Source organism: Acomys minous, assembly GCF_964271855.1.
Source record: "Acomys minous genome assembly, chromosome: 2".
Lineage (NCBI taxonomy): Eukaryota > Metazoa > Chordata > Mammalia > Rodentia > Muridae > Acomys > Acomys minous.
In genome coordinates this window covers 35,275,798-35,297,080 of record NC_140484.1, presented here as the reverse complement: position 1 = coordinate 35,297,080, position 21,283 = coordinate 35,275,798, and the positions used below count along the sequence as shown (strand labels likewise).

General features: G+C 41.8%; 2 protein-coding genes and 1 pseudogene across 3 annotated transcripts in view; all 3 read right to left on the bottom strand.

Moving 5' to 3' along the window:
* Positions 1 to 21,283, bottom strand: part of PIP5K1B (phosphatidylinositol-4-phosphate 5-kinase type 1 beta) — a 257,803-nt gene that overhangs the window by 172,940 nt on the left and 63,580 nt on the right. The window lies entirely within an intron of this gene.
* On the bottom strand, positions 4,847 to 7,392 carry PABIR1 (PP2A Aalpha (PPP2R1A) and B55A (PPP2R2A) interacting phosphatase regulator 1). Its single transcript, XM_084774068.1, has one exon. It carries the CDS (start codon positions 7,252 to 7,254, stop codon positions 6,394 to 6,396), a length of 861 nt encoding a protein of 286 aa, XP_084630194.1. The 5' UTR covers positions 7,255 to 7,392; the 3' UTR covers positions 4,847 to 6,393.
* On the bottom strand, positions 18,836 to 19,991 carry LOC311585134 (dynein light chain Tctex-type 3-like; annotated as a pseudogene). Its single transcript has one exon. The product of its transcript is annotated as a dynein light chain Tctex-type 3-like (transcript).

Sequence of the window (21,283 nt, the reverse complement as noted above, 5' to 3'; positions counted from 1 at the left end):
TAATACCTGCTCCTTCAGTGACAGTTCATAGATCTCACCAGGAGGGACATACACTGAATAGCCACTTGTCACTGACTCTCAGTAACTCTGCAAGGCCACACTGAAATCTTGCTTTGTCCTTTAAGCGAGGGAGGAGGAGAATGAGCACCTCCAACAACCATCTTGCTTCGCTAGGGGACAGATGCTCCTTCCCCTTTGGTGCTTTGTTTTTGTATTTTCTTCACTGCTGCCTGGGTAGCCATGCCTTAGAGTGTAGTCAGGCTACGGGGACCCCGGTAGGCAGCTGGAAAAGAACCAGAGTGGTCCTGCCTCACTACTACAGATGGGTGAAGACGGGCATTTGGGTTCCAGTTAGAACCACGCTGCTTGAGAGTTTGCTAATGAGTGATTTTTATATTGCTACAAGGATTTATTCTAGAAGTTCAAAAAGGACAAACTAAAAACAGGAACAGAAGGATTATGAATTTAGCTACCACATACACTGTAGCTGCCTCTTTTTCCTTCCTTCCTTCTTCCTTTTTTCTTTAAAAGAAAAAAAAAATTTTCCCCCCCAAGTCAAAGTTTTTCTGTATAGCTCTGGCTGTCCTGGAACTCACTCTGTAGATCAGGCTGGCCTCAAACTCAGAGAAATCTGTGCCTCTTGATTGCTGAGATTAAATGTGTACAAAGGTGGTTTTTTGGTTGTTGTTTTTTTGTTTTTGTAAATAGTGGAGGGGTAAGTAGAGAAGACTCAAATTGGTTAACTTTGTTTCCTAGGAGTAGTATATAAAAACCTAGTTAATTTAAATTTAATATAAGAAAATCTATGAATATTTAAACAAACAAATGAAAAACTAAGAGGGAGGGTTGGGTATCTCTTACCATTTCAAATAGCAAACCAGTTTAAAATGCAAAGTTTGGGATAATTTCCTTACATATACTTCAGTATTTCACCGATGATGGAATAACCCTCCTGATAGTCCCTTTAACAACACAATAGTGATACTGAAGAGTGTCATTTTAAATAAATGTAATCATTTGATTTACAAATAGAAGTGGCAGCACTAACAGGATTATCAGTGCACTACCTAGCTGGGAAGCAGGGTCTTCTCAAATAAACTACCAAGAAAAAACAAGGAACCAAGTTCAAAGAGAAAAAGTTTAAAAAGGGATTTGAGAAAATAAACTTGATTTTCTCACCTGTAATTCATAGTATCTGCCTCAGAGGGTAATTGGGAGGATTTATAAAACTATCTGTCTCTCTCTGTTTAATGGAAATTTTGTCTGAGCACATACGGATGCTGTCTTGAGATCTTCCAGGAGTAAATACCCATTTTTATGATTGTCAACAAAATTTGTGCTCTTAGATGACTCTGATTTCCCCACCCTGGAAGGCAGTGGGTCTTGAGAGCTGGCCATAAACCCTGGGGAAGTTACAGAGAGAAGTAACTAACTGCTCAGGAGCACACAATAATGTCAGCTGTCAATTCAATGGTCCTTCACTGTCCAGCACTGTGGTTAGGGCCTCTCATCCGCTGACCACAGCAACCTGTGGTTGGCAGTTTGTTCATAATGACTGCAATCAGCTGCACAGCGTCAGCTTGAGGTTCCCAGGCAAGTGTCTTTGCCACTCTGCCTCTGTTTCCTCATTTAGAAAACAAGGGTCAGGATAGCTTTCATCTCAGGTAAACGGCAAAAAACCATTACGTTGAAAACTAGCCCCTAAAAAGTGCCGGATACACAGAAAGCAATTCATTACATTGTCTATAAAGACTATTTCAATTTTTCAGGAAAAAAGTACTTAGATGCCAACAAACTGTGTCTTGGCTGTCAGGAGCTGTATGGCACCATTGCCTATCAAGTAAGTGGAATTCAGGTGGAAGCTTGCCTTTCAGGCTGCTCTTCTAGCCAAATAAAATCATGTTAAAAAAAAAAAAGTATGGTCTGGTCTACAGAGCAAGTCCAGGATAGTCAAGGCTACACAGAGAAACCCTGTCTCTGTCTCTCTCTGTCTCTATCTCTCTCTCTCACTCACACACACACACACACACACACACACACACACACACACACACACACACACACACACTCACTCACACGGTCCAAAGTATCACAGAGACCAGGTTCTCCATATACTTTGGCATGGCAGGTTGTAAGGTTGGACCCTGAATAGGCAGGCAGTGGATCGCTTTCTTCTCCTTTCTCTGACCATCCTCAGTGCTTCTTACTCAACTGCACTTTGCAAAGAATGATTGTGTCACAGTAAACTTTAGCTAGTACCTAAATGCACTGACTCCCAAACCTCCCCAATTCAACCCACTTCTTTGTGCTTATTCAAATGGATTTCAATGTGGCCCAGTTAGCCAGCCTTCTCTTCATGTTTCAGCCCCTCCTTTACACATTCTCAGGTCACTAAACACTTAATTCACTCCTAACCCTGCCCTCAGATATCCTAAGTTCCTTGTTAATTGGAAGACTGAAGGAGGCAGATGCTAATCCTACTTACCACTGAATGTATGTATGTGTGGGTGTGTGTGTATATATATATGTGTGTGTGTGTGTGTGTGTGTGTATCTTCCTCCACACCTCTGTACCCATAAACTCCTGCAAAAGTAAATCAATATCTGCAGGTGTCTTTGCTCATTCTTTCCTAAATTCCTAAATTCAGACTCCCTGTTTTCCTGCCAACAATCTCAACAATCTCTTGAGGTGGGTTATATAATGGGTTGCCCTCATCATTGTGAATCACAGGAAACAACCTGACACAGGACCTTCCGGAGGGCAAGCACTAAGTATGCTTAGAGGTCTCAGCATCCAGCTGCCTGTCATTTCTTTCATTCACAATATATTTTTTAAACTGCCACAATAAAAGAAAAATGCTACAGAAGTTTATTAGATATGGCAAATTGGACTTTTAACCGAGTGCTGTTAATTGCTTTAGGTCAAAGTTTATGAACTGGCAATACTACTCTCTTAAAACCGTGTTTTGGAAGAAAATGTCCACATGAGCTAGGGAAGAATGGTTGAAGTTACTATGGTAATGTAAATTACCCATACAAACTTTTAGAGCCTTAGCTTATTTAAGATTTACCACTCATAGAAAAGCAGCAGCTTCGGAACATAAAGGCTTTCATACCTTGTAGAAAGATGACATGGCAAAGGATGTAGTTAAGAGCGAATACCAGGCATTTAAAAAGCAGAAAGTAGGGGCTGGAGAGAGAGTTCAAAGGTTAAGATCACTGGCCACTTTTCCAGAGGACCTGAGTTTTATTCCCAGCACTCACATGGAAGCTCACAACTGGCTGTAACTCCAGTTACAGAGGATCAGATCTGAAGCCCTGTTCTGGCCTCCTTAGGCACCAGGTATGCACAAGGTGCACAGACATACATGCAGGCAAAGACCCATACACACACAAATATAAAATAAAATAAAATAAAATAAAATAAAATAAAATAAAATAAAATAAAATAGGAAAGCTAGCTAGTGAGGGCGGAGCCAAAGCAAAGGAAGAGGCAAGAGCCTCTGAGGGCCCTCTGAGCCACAACTGACACATTTTGGTACACTCATACAAATAATAACAGAAAAGAAACAATTCTAAGAGAGTAACTGAGCAAAGAACAGATAGCAGCTGGGAGTGAGTATGCTGAGCGCCAGTGGGAAAGAAGCCCAAGAAGGATCCAATAGCCTAGATCTTGCTGGCAGCAGAGATTGAAACCAGGAGTTAGATTCCAGGAGATAAAGTCAGTAAGACTTGGTGAGTGGTTAAACATGGGGCAAAGGAACTAAAGAGTTGATTCCCTGCATCTACACACACATGTATGCAGGGAAATGCAGAGCAACACATCTTGTGGCATGCACACCAAACTGTCAGCCGATGCTACCTGTAGAAAGAGATAATGAATTTTGCATAGTAAATGGCAGATCTTTTTGTTTTTAAAAACACACACATATACATTACTTACGTATTTTGTAATCCATATATGTACACTGCTTTCAGTTAAAATTCATGTGGAACTAAGAAGGGGATGGGGGAGAGACCTGGCTCAATATGGCTCAGTGGGTAAATTTTGGCTCCTGCCGCAGAGACTGAGAACCTAAATTCTATCCTTGGAACCAACACTGTGAAAGGAAGACAACCACATTCACGCAGGCACGTGCACACACACATGTTAAAGGTGTAAACATGGAAGAATAGATAGTCTATTTAAGGGTTATGAAGTAGTTTATCAGCAGCAGGAGGAAGGTGAGTACTAAGGTGAGAGGACTGATGTCACTTTAGGGCACAGCCAGATCACTAAAGACCTTACAGAACTGCCTAAACTATAAGGGCTATATATAACTATATATATAACTATATATAACTATATATAACTATATATATATATATATATATATATATATACATATATATATATATATATATAGTTTTGAATATGAATGTGAAGAAAATCAAGTTTATAATGTAATAGGATCATTCTTGAGCAAGCATGAAGGTCAAGCCCAAAGGGAGGTGAGACACAGGCAGGCAGGTATCAGGGGAGCTGGAGTGGGATCTGAATAGTTTAGAAAAAACTGACAGAACTCCATGGTTACACGCATGTATTTACATGTATGTATTAGGAAGACATCACATGGGTCAATGGCATCCAGTCTAGGAAATGAGGCAGGGATGACGCTGACCTGCAAGTACACATTAAGTGTGGAGGTAAATTTTGCTTTGGTGTGATTAAAGCTATTCTGGAAGCAGGTCAAGATAGCCAACAGGTGTAGGTTTAAGCTGAGAACAATCAGAGTGGAAACACAAGTACAACAGACATACACAGTCTTACCCTTGATGTCATTTTACTGAAACTTGATACAACTGTCAAGAGTTGACCAGTTCCATTTATTCTCATAGTTATAAAAATTCCACATACTTGTTAAAGTCTGTAGGCGACAACTTTAAAAGGTAAGAAGGGATTTTTGTCATGGTCTTTCTTAAAGTATTGTCTTTAACCTTTTCCTTTGGGTCTGTTATTCATTCAATCTGTCTGCCTTATCCATCTAAGACAGAAGTAGTATTGTAAATAAGTATAATATAAAAAGCATTTGCTGTTTATCTTAATTGTAAAAGAAAAGCACCCCATAATTCTACCTTTAAGAAAGCCTACGTACGATTTATTGATGTGGTTGCCCACTGATCTCTTGCACACCATCAGGCTTTACTGAACTAGCATTCCCACTGCTACTAACATAGCCCCAGCCAGATGTATCACACTGTCAGAGGTACCTTTGTCTAACCATGCCCCAGCTTGGTGGGAGGTGGGAAGTACCTGTTGGCAAGGAAACAGCTGCTTCCTTCCTGATTAAGGGAAAAGTATGAAGGTGACAGATGGGCAGAGCAGACAAGCAGCCAAATGCTGCTCTAGCTTCTCATTGGCAAGAGTTTTAAGAATCAAGACCTGAATGGATAGCTTAAAGTCTGTCAAGGATTGAGAGAATATTGTCTGTCTGGGAGCTCTCCCAACACTCAACAGGGCTTCCCACACATTCACATTTTACAAATGTTAAGTTTGAAATGGTAGCGAGAGCCTTGCCTTTGTCTGTCTAATGTGAACTAAGACTACAAGGCACTGTCCCATTGCACATTTAGGATTATACCCAAAAGAATGCACTTTATGGTTAAAAATGTTTTCAAAAAGAAACTTTTCATTTTTGCAATTATATTAGCGTGACTTACTATAGGTACTATTAAAATTTAGTTAGAAAATGTCCTCCTTAAATGTTTGCTTTATATACTTCTTAATTTTAAAATATTTGCTGCAAAGTGTTATAATTTCTCCTTTTGTCATTTTCTCTTCTCATCGACTTTTCTGCCTGGGACATTAAATATCCAAGGACTCCCAGGTAAACTAGACAACCAATGGACTGATATAACATTTTTTTAAAAAGCTGTAAGTAGGTAAGTTCTTCAGTAGATGGAAAACAGCATTCATTGAAAACATTAAAAATTAGTGTGCCATGAAGTATGGAATTTTAAAACATCAGTTTACTAAACTGAAATTTAACATTTATATTTTCATCAGAACTTAATAATCCCATAAATAAATAGAGCTCTCAATTATTTAAAAAATCAAGGGATAACATATGTATTTAGACATATTAGCAGCGTAAAATGTATGCTTCAACACACTTATTGATAAAAAGTCCGAAAATATTACTACACTGAATTCAGGGGTGTCCGCAGGAACCTGACATAGAAATTCTCTAGAATAACATTTCAGGAATTTCCAAAAAGAGGGAAGAGTTAAATAGGAAACAGCCTCAACTTAATCGACAAAGTTCAGTGCTTGCTCTAACTTGATTTTTTTTTCCTTTTTTTTTTTTTTTTTTTTTGTCTCTCCACTGGGGAAGGGGGATTCGAGATGGGTGAATCACTTGGACGAAAGTTCATCTACTGGAATAAAAGGGGAGGCTGCTTGGGCAGGCGACACAGGAGAGTCGGTGGTAGTGCTGACTTTCGCTGGTGAGTTACAGGAAGAACCGGCACTGCTGCTGTTTCCATCCAGGGTATCGGAAGAAACACACACTCCGGGGTCTGACAGCTGTGCGACGTCAGAAGAAAGCATGTTGGTGATGCCCTGGAAAAATCTCTTTGGCTGATAATCAGTTTCCATTTCACATTTTCTTTTCAATGGTCCAAGAACACTTGGTCTAATGCAGTTGATGGGACTCTGGCTTCTCCGGGTAGTAAATCGGGTGGTTGGGCTGGGGATCGGGCTTGGAGGCAATCCGTTGCTACTCACAAAACTTTGCAAGGACGGTGAAAAGCACTGCTTCCCGATTCCCCGGGTGGGTGACGGTGCTGGAGACACCGGAATGAAATCGATGCGCTTTGGGGAGGCGGATTTCTCCACGTCGTTGTCACTCAGGCTGAAACTTTCCTCCCAGGAGTGGCTTATCTGCATTGCGGTCTGCACCTCGCGCTCGTGGACCGTCTCTCGGTTGATGAGGTCCATGCCCTCTTCTTGTTTGATCTGGTGCAGGCGGCTGCTGTGCATTCGGACCGGCGAGGCCGGGAGCAGCAGGCCGTGGCGGCTCGGGAACGTCGTGCTGTTCCGCCTGGCGCTGGGCGCCTCGGCCTGGAACACCGGCGACGAGTCGCTGAGGCCGTGGATTAGGGGGGCGCTGTTAGACCTCCGGAGGCCCCCGCCGCCCGGGCCGCCGCCCTCCGCCGGGCTCGCGCCCGTGCCCACGGGCAGCTCCAGGTCCAGCTCCATCTTCTCCTGAGCCATGTCGCGGCAGGGAGGCGGGGGCGGTGCTCAGTCAGGGCCCTGGGACTCCCATTCCCCCGCGGCCGAAGGCCGCCGCCGCCGCCGCCGCCGCCGCCTTCGAGAATCTGTCAGCGGGCTCGCGCCTCTGCGCATGCGTGCCCCATCCGCGCAGGCGCCCTGACACGGCCGTCCTCGCGGCGCCAGCTAAACGCGTCATTGCTGAGGCGCCGCGGCGGGGGAGGGCGAGCAGTGGTTGGGCGAGTCGTCAGTTCGTTCCTTCCGCAAATAGTCGTTGGGCGCGGGCTCGCGGGAACCCAGGTTATAATGGCCGGGGCATTCAGAAGGAAATGTTTTTGAAGCAAGTACGAGTTCAGAAAGACAGACCTTTGGTGATGTGGGGCTTTATGATGGAGCATGACCTAGTCTGGGCGAGCCTCCCAGACAAGAGCACACTCTTCTGAAATCTAAAGGTGGCAACAGCGGCGCTTTGTAACACTGTCCTGGAAGCGGGAAGCCACTGCTAGCTACCCAGCTAGGTGGCAGACGGGAACCAGTAGGAGAGAGATGTTAGCTTGGTAGTGTACAGGAGCAGGTTCTGGGCTTCCTAGAGAATAATGAAAACTCCCAGGCGTTTTCAAGGAAGGGTATGAGAGCAGCCGAACTGTTATTTGGCTACAATCTGAATACCAAAGACTTGGGGGATTCGAACCTACAGGGAAAAAGGTCGAAGAGGAAGGTAGTTTACACTAAGGCTGAATCAGGGAAGGGGCAAGGGAGAGAATAGCAAACTTAAAAGTGCTTGGGAGAAAGAAGCTTTGTGACTTTTTTCTTTCAAGTTGTCATATTTCTGCCGCAAAACATGTACTTACTGGGGTTCACTCGGCATGGGGATTAAACGAAAGGAGTAATAGACACATTTAAAAAATAACAGGTTTTGACTTTTTTTTTCCGAGACAGTGTTTCTATGTGTAGCCTTGGCTATCCTAGATTCACTTTGTAGACTAGGCTGGCCTCGAACTCACATCGATCTGCCTGCCCCTGCCTCCCAAGTGCTAGGATTAAAGGCACGCGCCACCTATTTTATGTCTCTGTCTGTTTGTCTCTCTCCAAACCTGAACCTTGGTAACCTGTGACTCCTCCCCGAATACAAAGGTGTCTCCCAAATACATTTCCTGCTGTTCTGATTTCAGAGCATCGTTCTGTTTCAGAGTTAAGCATTAAATTCTCCCACAGTCCATATGAAATTCATCAAGAGCAACATACCAGTTTTTAAATTGAGCCCTTGATTTGTGTGGGTTCAAGCCTATGTTCTTTCATATTCTGGCAACTGGGCCTTGTGAGATTTTTTTTTTTTTGACAACTCCTCAACAATATCAACAACTAATTTGTAACGTATAACTTATAGATCAGTATTTAATTTATAAAACTGCACTATAGGAAAAAAAAAAGGGAATTTGGAGTGCTGAAAATGACTGGGAGCAATAGACACCTAAAAACATTTGTGGTCCCACCTGCTGTTATTTACCATCACCCCATCTTTGAACATCGGGCAGATCCTAAAGCAGGGTTCTCATTGTGTCGTTCTTCTCGTCAAAATCTGAGCAGCTCCCTGCTGCTACCTGTAGTAAATATAGATACTTCTGCCAGCGTCTGCACCTCCATTCTGACCCCGTCTTTCCTCATTATTCTTCTGCGGGTACTTCATCTATTAGTCAAGTTCTCACTGTGCTGTAGTCATCTTTTACCGCTATATAAAATACCACCCATTAACGTTCTGCTTGCCCTTCAAATCCTGGCTCAAACTGCTGCCTTTACATTGTCTCAAAAAACAAAAAACAAACAAACAAACAAAAAACAGGTAATGAAACACTCTTAGACATAGAATTTATTTTAAAATATCTGTAAATTACTAATTATTGCTAATAAGCCAGTTGTTATTTAACCATATCTGATGCCCAGGTATTAATTTTTTTTTATTAAAGTACAGTGATTGTGATAATCCCATAAAATAAACCACTTAAGCAAGCCACTTGTTTTTGCCTGAGCACACCGGTTAGAGGTCTCAACTTGTTTTCATTCCATGCCTTTCCCCTACAGCCCACTCTTCCCAATTTTCAAGATAATCTTTTTTTTTTAAACTGAATCATTGCTTTCTTATTCAGAATCCTTGCATTTTTGCCTATTCTCTTGAAAAAGGCTAAGATCATCCCAATAGCCCACAGCTTCTCTGATGAGTCTCTGCTCTCCTGCTGACCTCTAAACTCCCAACCCCAGAGGTCCCCTTGTCCTGAAACTCATCTAGATACTGCCCAGAACTCTCGGAGGACTTCCTCTAGTGGACATGCACGCTGCTCAGCTCCTCCCAATTACACAAATGCCACTGACTGAGACGCTCTCTCTGTCGTGCCTTTACAGGGGGTGGGGGCACTAGGACTTTCAATCACTCATCCCGTATTTCCAGGCTTCTTACCCTCCCTTTATTTCCTCCGGGAGTATCACATGATCTCTCTATCCCCACTTTCTATCTCACTCTAATCTCTATTCTTGCCTTTTCCCCCCTCTAAAAATGTAAGTTCCTTATGAGCAAAACCAGATTTGTTCTGGGCTGTGTGCCCAGCATCAGGAGCATGGCCTGCCACAGACTGTTGTTTGTTGCGCCTTTGTATGAATGAATGGTAAGGAACGAATGAATGAACTAATGCAAGTCTGTCCAAGAGGGAAGCAAAGAGTTATTTGGAAACCTAGCCTAACAGGCTTTTCTAAATGGGTCCTACGTACCGCTCACTTTGAGAGTTCTTTTTTCTAATACCAGGAATATCATTCTTAGTTATACTGCCCTCCGGCCCACATAGGTAAGTTACTAGAATGAACCATTATGTAACCTAAAAACTGGAGCCTTGTGGTTCCATCTCTTTTTCAACCTTCTGCTGACAACACACTTGACAGTATTAAAATGCCCAGTGATGAAGATCCTAAGCAATGTTTAATATATTGAGTTACTGCTTCCTCTCAAAGCAATCAAGAACAAATTAGAGAAAATCGAAGCCATAAAATGCAATTCAAACTGCCGCAAATGAATTGTGCCAGAGGCAGGATCCGAGGGACCAAGCCCCAGTCAAATAGCACTTCTGCTTTCACTCTATGGATTAAATATCTATCACATGTGCAGTTAAGATTCATGCTCACTTCTACACCATAAAACTAGACATGTCTTCAGTAAGCTTCAGTAATTTTTAAATCAATGGATGGCTTATATTTCATTCCTGTGACATTTTGCACTCAAGCCTTTGGGGATATGGCAAGGCAAATTTCTACCTCTTTATATATCAAATAATTGGGAAATGTAAACACATGTTTATGTGTATAATCTGAGATGGGCAGCACCTATCTCAACATCCCACATTAACTGTCATCACTAAAGCAAAAGAAAATTCTATCTGAAAACAGAGGAGCTTAGGAATGTTAACTGCTACAACAATTTTGGGGAAGAAACCTATCAGTATAAAAAAAGACTATATGCACTTCCTAAGAAGAAGCCATCCCACCCTTGGGCACACTGAAAACCCGAGGGAGATGAATCCTGAGTTCTACTAAAAGACATACGAATTTTCATAACAATATTTGCGAATATCTGATTTCAAGGCTAGCCTGGTCTACAAAGTGAGTTCAGGATAGCCAGAGCTCTGTTACACAAGAAACCTTGTCTCAAAAACAAAACAAAACAAAACAAAAGAAAACAAAAGCAACCAAACAACTAAACTGCTAAGATATCCACAAGTGAATAAATACACAACTTACTCAGTAGCATTCTTTACTCAAAAAAGTGTTTGAGTCACAGCATAATCCTGGGTGGAAGATTTCAAACACCGCATATACTCCATTGTCATATTCTTTTCATTTTCTTTGTTTTGAAACGGGGTCTTTCTATGTAGTCTTTGCTGTCTTGTAACTCACTATGTAGACCATAGTAGCCTCAAACTCATAGAGATTGGGCCGATTGCCCCTGCCTCCCAAGTAACAGGATTAAAATCCTGCGCCACCATGCCTACTATGTAATGTTCTTGAGTTGTTCAAAATAACCCAAACCAGTTAAAGTAATGGCTGTACTTCCTAACTGGGAGGACCACAAAAGATGCCCCACACTCTGATCTGTGTGCTCAAGACAAGCTGTGCACATAATAAACATATCAAATAGTTGAAATTTATATGTCTCATATATGGAATAGGATCTCAAAATGTCCATATGGCAAGAAACACAAGGACCTGGAATGTAAACAGAAGGAACAAACAGAAAAGGAACAGGAACACACTTCAGTGGGAAGGAAGACGCTCTGTGCAAACATTAGCCTCAGCTCTAGCGCTAAACTGGAATGCTGTTTCCATCCCTGTGAAGTGGAACGAGTGGAAGATCCGCTTTCTGTCCTTGATAGTAGGCAGAAAGCAAACAAACTCACCCCTGAAGCTATATTTGCCTGAGGCCTCAAGCACCCAGGCTCCAGTGGCCTCACAAAGCACTGAGGATTTTCTGGAACCATTTATTTAACACCAAAAGAGCTATGAGCTGCCCTTGGCCCTTACCCGACAGTGCTTCAAAGATGGCTACCTCTGAGAAAACAGCAAGGAAAGTAGCCCAGCCTTTAGTCCACTGCAAGCTTCATGTATTGTATTTGACCAAGGTCAGCTTTGTTGCATTGGTGGTACCATCACAGTACAATTCAAAATGGAGCAATTAAGCTAGCATCAAAAGAAGTCAGTGGGCACTGTTAAAGCACAGGTAAGCAATGGATGCAGGTGTCAGGTCACATGCCTGGCTACAAAAATCTTACATCATGATGAAAGAGAATTATTAGTCTCACAAACTCACCAGCCACTCAGCTCTACATCATTGAGAGGTCTATGGAGTGTACCTTCAAGAGACCAACTCTAACACACCAACTATTAAAGAAATAGCAATGAAAAATTTACCAAGAGTCCATCAGACTCTTCTCAACTTACATTTTTAATAATATGTAAAAGCCATCACATCATCCCATGGAGCCACATCCATATAAAATCGTCCAAAACTAAAAAAGGTAGAGGTTTACACACCATGCTTCAGCCAGGCTCATGTAAATAGGTGTGAATGGTAGTTACTTTCTTTTTTTTTTTTTTTAAGGCAGAATATCCAGAAAGAAATTAAGTTAAAAATTTCAAATACCTTTTAAAATCCTACTCTTTGTTCTTTTATATCTTTTAAATAGAATGGAAAAGGGAGCTGGACTATCTTGTTCTCATGTATTTCAATACTAAGCATCCATCTTTTGGTACCTCTTTGGCATTGAATTCCTCCTAGGTTATAATCCAAGATTATAATCAATATTATTTTCTCTACGTATATGCTTCTTTCTTTCTGTGTACTATATTTCTCTTGGAAGATTTAATGCATTGGTCTACTGATAGATTTTTACATAATGCATAAAATGAAAATGTCCAAAGGTCTGAGAATCTGTTTGCATGTATATACTTGGGCCTTCCAGACCCTGGGCGTTCTTCTGAGAGGTGGGGATACCTTTGAAGGAGGTGGGCTGAGGAGGGAGGTGTTCGGTTACTGGGGATGGTATCCTTGAAGGGGCTGTGAAACACCAATCATTTGTTCCATGAACAGGATTCATCTACCATGGGCTCTTACTATGATACACTGCCTCCAAATACAAGGCCAAAGGATTATAGACTGGAGCCTTCAAAACCATGACCCCAAATAAGCTTTTCTTCTTATGTTGACAGCCTCAGGTCTTTTGTTATAGTAATGGAAAACTGAGTAACACATGGGTGTTTAGAAATTTTCTATATAATTTCCACAAATTAGCACTCAGCAGGACTATAATCAAAGAAAACACAAAACCTGAAATCAGATTATTATACTTCCAGTACTGTGACCTTGCATCAACCTGGCGACTTCTTTAGGCTTTACTTTTCTCATTTGTGAAATGGGGACACAGACCCTTTGTTGTAAGGACCAAATAATAGGGTGTCAATAATAGGCTTGCAGACAGTGAAAGCCCTATACAAACAAGTTTCTCTTTGTTAAAGAGCTCTGTGCCTTGATCACAGAGTGATCCTGCTCTATTCTCTCTACCCAGAGGGCTTCCTCTGTTTTCTCCCTCTCAGTCTGCTGTATGGAAGGAAGTCTCATTTCATCATCTTCCTCCAGATTGTAGCATTTTAAAGCCAGGCTTTTTTCTATGGCTTAGGTTTGAATCAAGGTTTTCATATAGCAACCAAGCAGAGTTTCTGAGAAGGAAAAATGGGCCAAAGCTTGCTTCTATGATCCCCGCTCTGAGTCTGAGTGTCTAGGAAAGATGGGTGGCGCAGGGCTGAGGCTGTCCGTCACTCAGAGTGTGCCTGGATCATGAATGCTGTCCCCCACAGCCAGCCATTTGTTAATCCCTGCAGCAATGCCACCTTCCCTGGCAGCGCTGAACTTTTCAATTGGGACTAATCCCAGGCTTATTCTTATTTATTCATTTAAACCCCTGCTTTGAATTACTGCAGTCACATCACTGTCCTTCTCAACATGCAGCACATTGCACAGGGATACACACATTTGCCTGTGCCTGACAAGTTGAACTCAGCCTTTCATTAAAAATAAAAATAAAAAAAAAATAAAAGGAGAAGAAAGGAAGGAGAAGGAGGAGAGAAAAGAAGAAAAGAAGTTGTTAAGAAAAAGAAACTAGAGATTCCAGTGTCAATAGCTCATGTTGCTAGAGGCAGGCCTTTGCCCCAAGCAGCTGAAACCAAGATATATTCTGAGGAAAAGGGGAAATGGTTCAAAGAACTCTGAGGCTAGTGTGTCCCAACCTAAAGCTTCCTAAGCACACATTTTACGGATTCTTTTGGGCTGAGAGGATAACATAGGCATGAGTTTCCTAGCCTCCAAGAAACCTGAAGACAGTAATGTTTTATTATTGAGAAAGAAGAGGCTTGTAGTTTGTGGTCACTTTTGCACACAGCTGTCTTCTGAGCTAAGCACCCAATGCAATATAAAGCACGAAGGGCCAGATCAGTGTTTTTCAACTCTCTCCTGATGCAGAGACTCTTTAGGACAGTTTTCTATGTGGTGACCCCCCCCCCCCCCAGCCATAAAAGTATTTCGTTGCTGGTTCATAAGTGTAATTTGGCTACTCTTATGAATCCTAATGTAAATATCTGGTATGCAACTCCAAAGGGGTCGAGACCCACAGGTTGAGAACTGCTGGTCCAGAAGCTCTGATGCCCTCTGTCTCATACAAACTGTGAAACTGAATACAGTTGAAATTTAGTAGGCATGGCTTTGAAACCCATAGCTCAATTTGTTAGCAGGAAATGGAGTTTTACAAGCCACGGAGTTCAGTCATCTAAATTTCCCACTTATTAGGAAATAGTAGGGATTTTTTTCTTCACTCTCCTTTCAATTCTTTTTATTATAATTAACTTTACTTCCTGTGCAGACACATGTGTGTCATGGCAGAGGAGCAGAGGTCAGAGCAACCTTGCAGGAATTTTTTCTCTTCTTCCACTCAGTGGGCGCTAGGTGTCAAACTTAGGCCCTAAGGCGAGGCAGCAGGCACCTTTATCCACGGAGTCATCTCACTGGCCCCTGTACTCTTCTTTTGAAAACTTCTGCTATAAAACGAAGCCACTTCTCACCACACAGTGCCACTGTCACTATGAGTGTAAAGTGGCAGCGTAGGCCTGGCGAGGGCATCTATCCCAGGTACCTCTGGAAGTATTTTGGGAATATTACTCAATCCTTTGCTATCATTGCAAGGACCATTATCTTCTTGTACAGATGAAGGAAATGAGACTTGGTTCACTAAGTTATCACAGCTGAGTAAATGGCTAAGCATTGAGCTCGTTGGGCTCAAGGGCAGAGTGCTAATCACCATTTGTTATTAACCTCATAAATACCTTGATTCTTCAAACTTGCTATTTTCCTGGGTCTCAAATTAAAAACCAATATATTAGCAGACTTGACGTGTCAAACAAACCATCTCATCAGAAAAAAAGATGAGGAATTCATATATTTGTATAAGCCAAGAGACATTTAAGAGGTCACAAAATTAAGTAATTGATAATCCCTATTCACCCTAGCACTGTCGTAAAGACTCATGCTAAGTAATAATGTTAGAAGTCCCCTACACAAATGCTTGCCAGCAAGGGAATCAATGTTCAGAGGGAGCAACTGATTTCTTTAAAGTCATAAGAGTATCTCCATAGCGTAAGGATGTTTTCTCTCCTTCAGGCCTGCCCCTTAACGTTTCCTCCATTCTTCTTTCCCTATAAGCACGCACTCTACAGTGTTTGTAAGGTCCACATGCTGACAGCACTCAAATCTGTATCCCTAGAGAAGGCTGACCCATTTTTAGGCTATATCACCATCTTCTAGACATCCCGACTATGTGCTGCACAGCGTCTTCAAGGTCATCTTGTCAATGAGCGAACTCAACATCTCCCTACCCTGAACCCACCTTTTCCTCTTGAAAACACATTGTGTGAGAGTCTTAAAAGACAATTAAGTTAAAAAAAAAATCCTGTGCTCTCCTGCATTCTCATCTTTGACTCCCACAGGTCAGACCTCAGCAAGGTGCAAGAAGACAGCCTGCCTGCACACACTCTCACCAGCATCACTGCAGCCCTGGATACTAGATGTAACAGTGAGGACAGAGAGAGAAAGAGAAAGAGAGCGAGAGAGACGGAGGGGGAGGGGGAGAGACAGAGACAGAGACAGAGAGACAGACAGAGAGAGACAGAGACAGAGACACAGAGACAGAGGGAGGAAGGGAGGGAAGAAGGGAGGGAGGGAGAAAAGTCTCCTGTGAATTCATCTTCTGACCATTTTTCAGAGAAAGGCAAAAATAGGAGTTCTGTGTACATCCCACAAGTCCCGCTTGTCACACATGGGTCTCTTGTCAAATATGTATGGCAGAGATGCTGAAGGAATAAGGGCTGTGGTTTTGTTCTGGGTGTGGGCTGGAGACTGGGGCCACCTGATGACAGTGGGGGAAGGTTCCCCTGGAAGCCAGAGAGGATGCAGACGGGGCAGCATAGGGTAGGGGTCGGGGGGAAGAATAGATGGAGCTGTGAAATGGGTTACATTTGAAGCATTTTACCAAATCCAGATTGAGAAAGCATTAAAAACAAAACAAAACAAAACAAAAAAAACCAAAAAACTCTACCTGGGTACCAGGTAGGCACCTTTTCCTATTTTCTTGGGGACCCATACGAAAACAAACAACATAGAACTGCATGGGCTGTGACAAGGAAGAGGACTTCCTTCAGCTTGTTCCTGTCTGAGAAGTAACTAGTGGTAAGAGAGATGTGGATGAGACAAAGTTGAGATGACTGGAGAAAAGTGACCTAGAGTGGATGGAGATGGAACTGAGGGCAGAAGTAACCAGTTATAGATATTGATTTAAAGTCTATTAAATAACATTTGGTTTTGCATTTGCCAAATCTGGGAAGGGTTTATTTTTCCTCTCTTTCTTGGATTATACCTCGTATCACTTTCAGAATGCTGATTCTGTCTCATTCAGTCCCTCGTTGACAACATAAATACATCTCCCTTTCTTCTGGCAAAAGTGAAAGGAAAATGCAATTAGTGCTTCTACGACGTCTTCCAAACCTGGTTGTAAGCGAGAAAGGGGACACAGCAGATGTGTCAGTGAAAACCTGTCCTGATTCTTCAAACTTAAATTGCTTTTAGAAAATGTAAAATCGGGAGGCTCAATTAATCTTAACAATATGTCACAGAGCAGAAAGATTTCCCCGGGCTGAAAAATCTCTGCACATGAAGAATTCAGAAGGAAAAATGAACACACTGAGGAAGATGAAGGCGATGACTCGTTCCCACAGAGGAAGACGGTTTTTCCTTCCTCTTTTTAAAAATGAGACAGACAGGGTCTGACCATTTAGCCCAAGCTAGCCTCAAACTTGTGATCTGTCTACCTTCCACATGCTGGGATTACAGGTGTTCACATCTACACCCATCTTATCTTAACCTTAAAGTAGCATTTCGATTTCAAAACCATGCAGGCCACAGGGGCATATTACTGGACATGAACAAACTACTTTTCATGAATCACACATTTCATAAATTGCACAGATATTTCCCATATATTCTAGCTATGCCAAGTGACAAATTATATTTATTTTTATTTTATTGAATTTTAAACTTTGGTGTGTATGTGTGTTCCCTTGCATGCAAGTGCATGTGCACGTGTGTGTGCATGACTGGAAGCCAGAGGAAGGACGTAAATGTCCTATAATATCATTCTCTGACTTACTCCAATAAGACAAAGTCTCTCATTGAACCCGGAGCTTGCTGTCCCCTCTCCCTTCCCAGTTATGTTGGCTGGCCAGCAAGCCCCAATGACCCTGACCCTCCCATCCCTTACCGAGCCCTCCAGCCCCTACTGCCAGTGCTGCGCTTACTGCTGTATGCAGTGACATTGGGCTTTTTTACGGGTGCAGGAGAACTGAACTCAGGTCCTCAGGCTTGTGCAGTGAAGACTCTTTCCCACTGAGCCATCTCCCCAATCCCTTATTTTACTAAATTTTAATGTACTCAGGACTGCATATCAGATTATTTTCTGTTATTATAAAGTGATGGTGTTTGTTTTTTATTTTATTGACAAATTTACAAGCAGCAAACAAAAAAAAAATTTTTTTTAAAGAATACAATCCACTGAGTTTTGTGGTCATAATCAGTGACTGAATTTTAGCAAAGTGCTCTGGGCACCTCTTGAGATGATCATACAGAGTTTTCTATTTTAGTTCACTTAATATGCAGAAAGGTTCTCTGATTTCAAGCCACTCCTTGATGGACTCAACTTGGTCATGATATTTGCTAGTGCCCCGAGTCTATCTGATGGTATACTGTTGAAAGGCTTTCTATCAGCAGCCATTAGAAAGATCAATCTGCAGTGCACGCGTCCATGCATACATTCCTTGTCAATTGTTGGTATTCGAATTATTTTGGCATACTAACAACACTTGAATATCTTTTTCAGTACGGTCAGAAAAAGTACAATGGAGATGCATGCTTGGTACTACAGAAGCCACAGCTGGGGAGCTCACAGGCCAAGAGTGAATCTACTACTTTTTTTTTTTTAAACTAAGCAGATAGAGTATCAAACAGCCCTATAGAGTGGCACCTTGGTACCCATAGATTAATACAGCTCTGAGTTCTCATCAAAGAAGGATGTGTGTGGACAGTGGTTAACACAGAAACTCACAACGATTCAGAGGGCAAAGAGAATAAGTGTCTGTGGGCCACTTCTCAAGGCCCAGGGAGACACTGTCCGAGACAGAGGAGGGGAGGACTGGAGCGAAAGAGTGTCTTCTAGAGATGACAGACCCACTGCACTCAAGAACTCACACCTGCTGTAGCTGCATGCACATGACCTGCACGAGATCCTGGGCCTTGAGCACACTGAGCAAGTGTTTACTTGCTGATTATATTCCTATCCTACTTCTCTTATTAAAAATTAACTTTTAGGATAGCAGATAAAATTAATGGATTTCATGATGTCATCTTCCTATGTACGTGCCCTGATAGCCTCTTCTCAATTGTCTCCCTGCTCCAGTCCTCTGCGCTTTTCTCCTCCTCTAAAAAACACTCTTACCTTGTTCAACTTTCCTCTGGGTATTTTGGGTATTTTTTTTAAATGAGATAACTTGCCAACTCCTACCTACAACATCCAGTTCTTTGTTAATAACTGTGAAGCATATTGCACACTTGTTAACTATCACATTAATAAGTAACCATTGCTCTTTCTAGAAAGGCTACACACACAAACTCTTAAGTTAATGGCTTTAGCCCAACATAGTTAGTTTGGTTACAGGACAACAGTGATTGCAAAAACATTAACGATGCAATTCATGATATGGTTTTTCCATCTTACAGTATAGGTTCCATCAGATGTAGTGTTGGCAAAGCATGAGCTGGCCATGTGAAGCCCTCTGGACCACTGCACAGGTCACAATGTGTTTACAGCTTTCCCAACTTGGCCAAATGTGCTGGGGATTGCTCCACTATGCTTGCGGTCCACCAAGGTCATTCTGACTATAGGCCTCATCTCCTAAGACTCCATCAACACACTTTGACTCCATTATGCGCTTTATCAGCGATAAAGCTGACCTTGCTGCAGGGGTGGTGGTCCCCCTCCATGGTTTCTTTGGCTGTGAGGTATTTGTTAGTTGTACAAACATTTGTAAACACGCAGGAAGTAACAGATGAAAATTACCAATAATCTCATCATTCCGAAATGTGTCTATGAACACTCTGGGCGTTCATCTTTCTCTATGCCTGTCTGTTTTCATACATACAACGCTCATTAACCTGCCGCTTCCATATTATCAGCTGTGAATGCCTTTTCCATAGTAACACAGACTTATACCTTCAATTTCAATGCATGTGAAGTATGATTATATCATGGACTTCTTATGACATTTACAGTAGATGCCCACAAATCTCACTGCTTCTCCTTTACAATACCGTAACCTTTCTTCCTTCAAAGCCTCACTCTATGCAGCCACAAGGCATCCGATAAATAAGAAAACCAAACTCCTATGTATGTATTGATAAAAATCTAAGGTATTTCCAACATTTGATATAATAAAATGACCATTATCACACTCCATAACTAATCCAATTATTTTCTCAAACTAAATTCCTTAGTTCAGAACATCTAGATCGGAGATAAGCAACCCCACAGCTTGGCGAAAGTCCTTGAGGAAGCCCATAGAAGCAACGTCCCAGAGACCTGGGAGCGCTTGCTCCCTGCATTCACTTCAGCCTTGGCACTCCCATTCTTCTAAGATGATACACACAGTGCTTTAAAAAAAAAAGTTGGTACTTTTACTGTGCATTTTCGAGAATTACTGTAGCACATTTTCCTGAGGTGCTCCTTGTTCCTTCCCAGCAAGTCAGCAAAGCACTCTACAGGACTGCTTAGTATCTTCCTATATGCAAGACAGCCAGAATAAATTCCATCTGTTGCTTAAATCTCAAGTCCTCTTTTGCTGCAGAATTATAAAAAAAAACCATGCCTAGTACTTTTAAAAGACAGGTCTGGCACTACTGCAGAGCCTTACTTGAAAGAGAAAGGAGGACACCAATAAGGATCCAGATCGAGTCTGTTTTGTTACAGCACAGAGCTGAGCACGGCATAGTCACACTTGCACATCCTCAGCGTAAGCATTTGTTCAACATGTCATTATAACAGACTCTCATCTCCAGCTGCCCCAGGGAACCGACTGTTACAGTGACGCCGACGATAAGCTCTGTTTCATCACAATGCCAACATCTGTACCACTAGAAGCATCAAAAAAACCAAAACAAACCAAAACAAAACAAAAAAACAAACCCAGAATCAATCAGCTTTGCTCAGATATTTCATTTTAAAACATGCCTTTTGTTATGAACAATTGAGACTGATTTCTTTAGAGCAACCCATGATGAATGCTCACTTAAAAAAAAAAAAAAGTAAAGAAAAAAGGCCAGTTAAGAACAAATGACCTGCAAGTGAATTCAAGATAATGAGCAGGCACTGTAACATTCCATTAAAGCATTTTTTGGTTGAAATGCTTAAGAACAATGGCCAGAATGCATATCCCAAAGGCAGTGAATTAGCATGGGCTTTCTCCACTTCTAAAAAGTCTAGTTTTATTTTAAAATAACATGCGTTATACTTTAAATCTCCAGCACTTTAGTAAAAATTACTAAATAAATCACGCTTTGACTTTCAAGCATAAGAATCAAACATTCTGGTTATGTTCATGTTTATAGTTCCGAGATATGACTAGGACCACAGGACAGAGATGAGGACAAAAGGTTCAACTTTACCGGACATAGGCCAAATCCTTCAGATCTACCAACACTATTACTTGCTGTTTTGATAATATCTGTCTTTATAACCTTTGATAGAACATACAGGTAACTTTAAAGTCTTGAATGGTAATCACGATTGAGTGATGGAAATGTTTATTATATTCCTGAACCTAACGGGAAGATGCCCAATTCTAGAGGCCT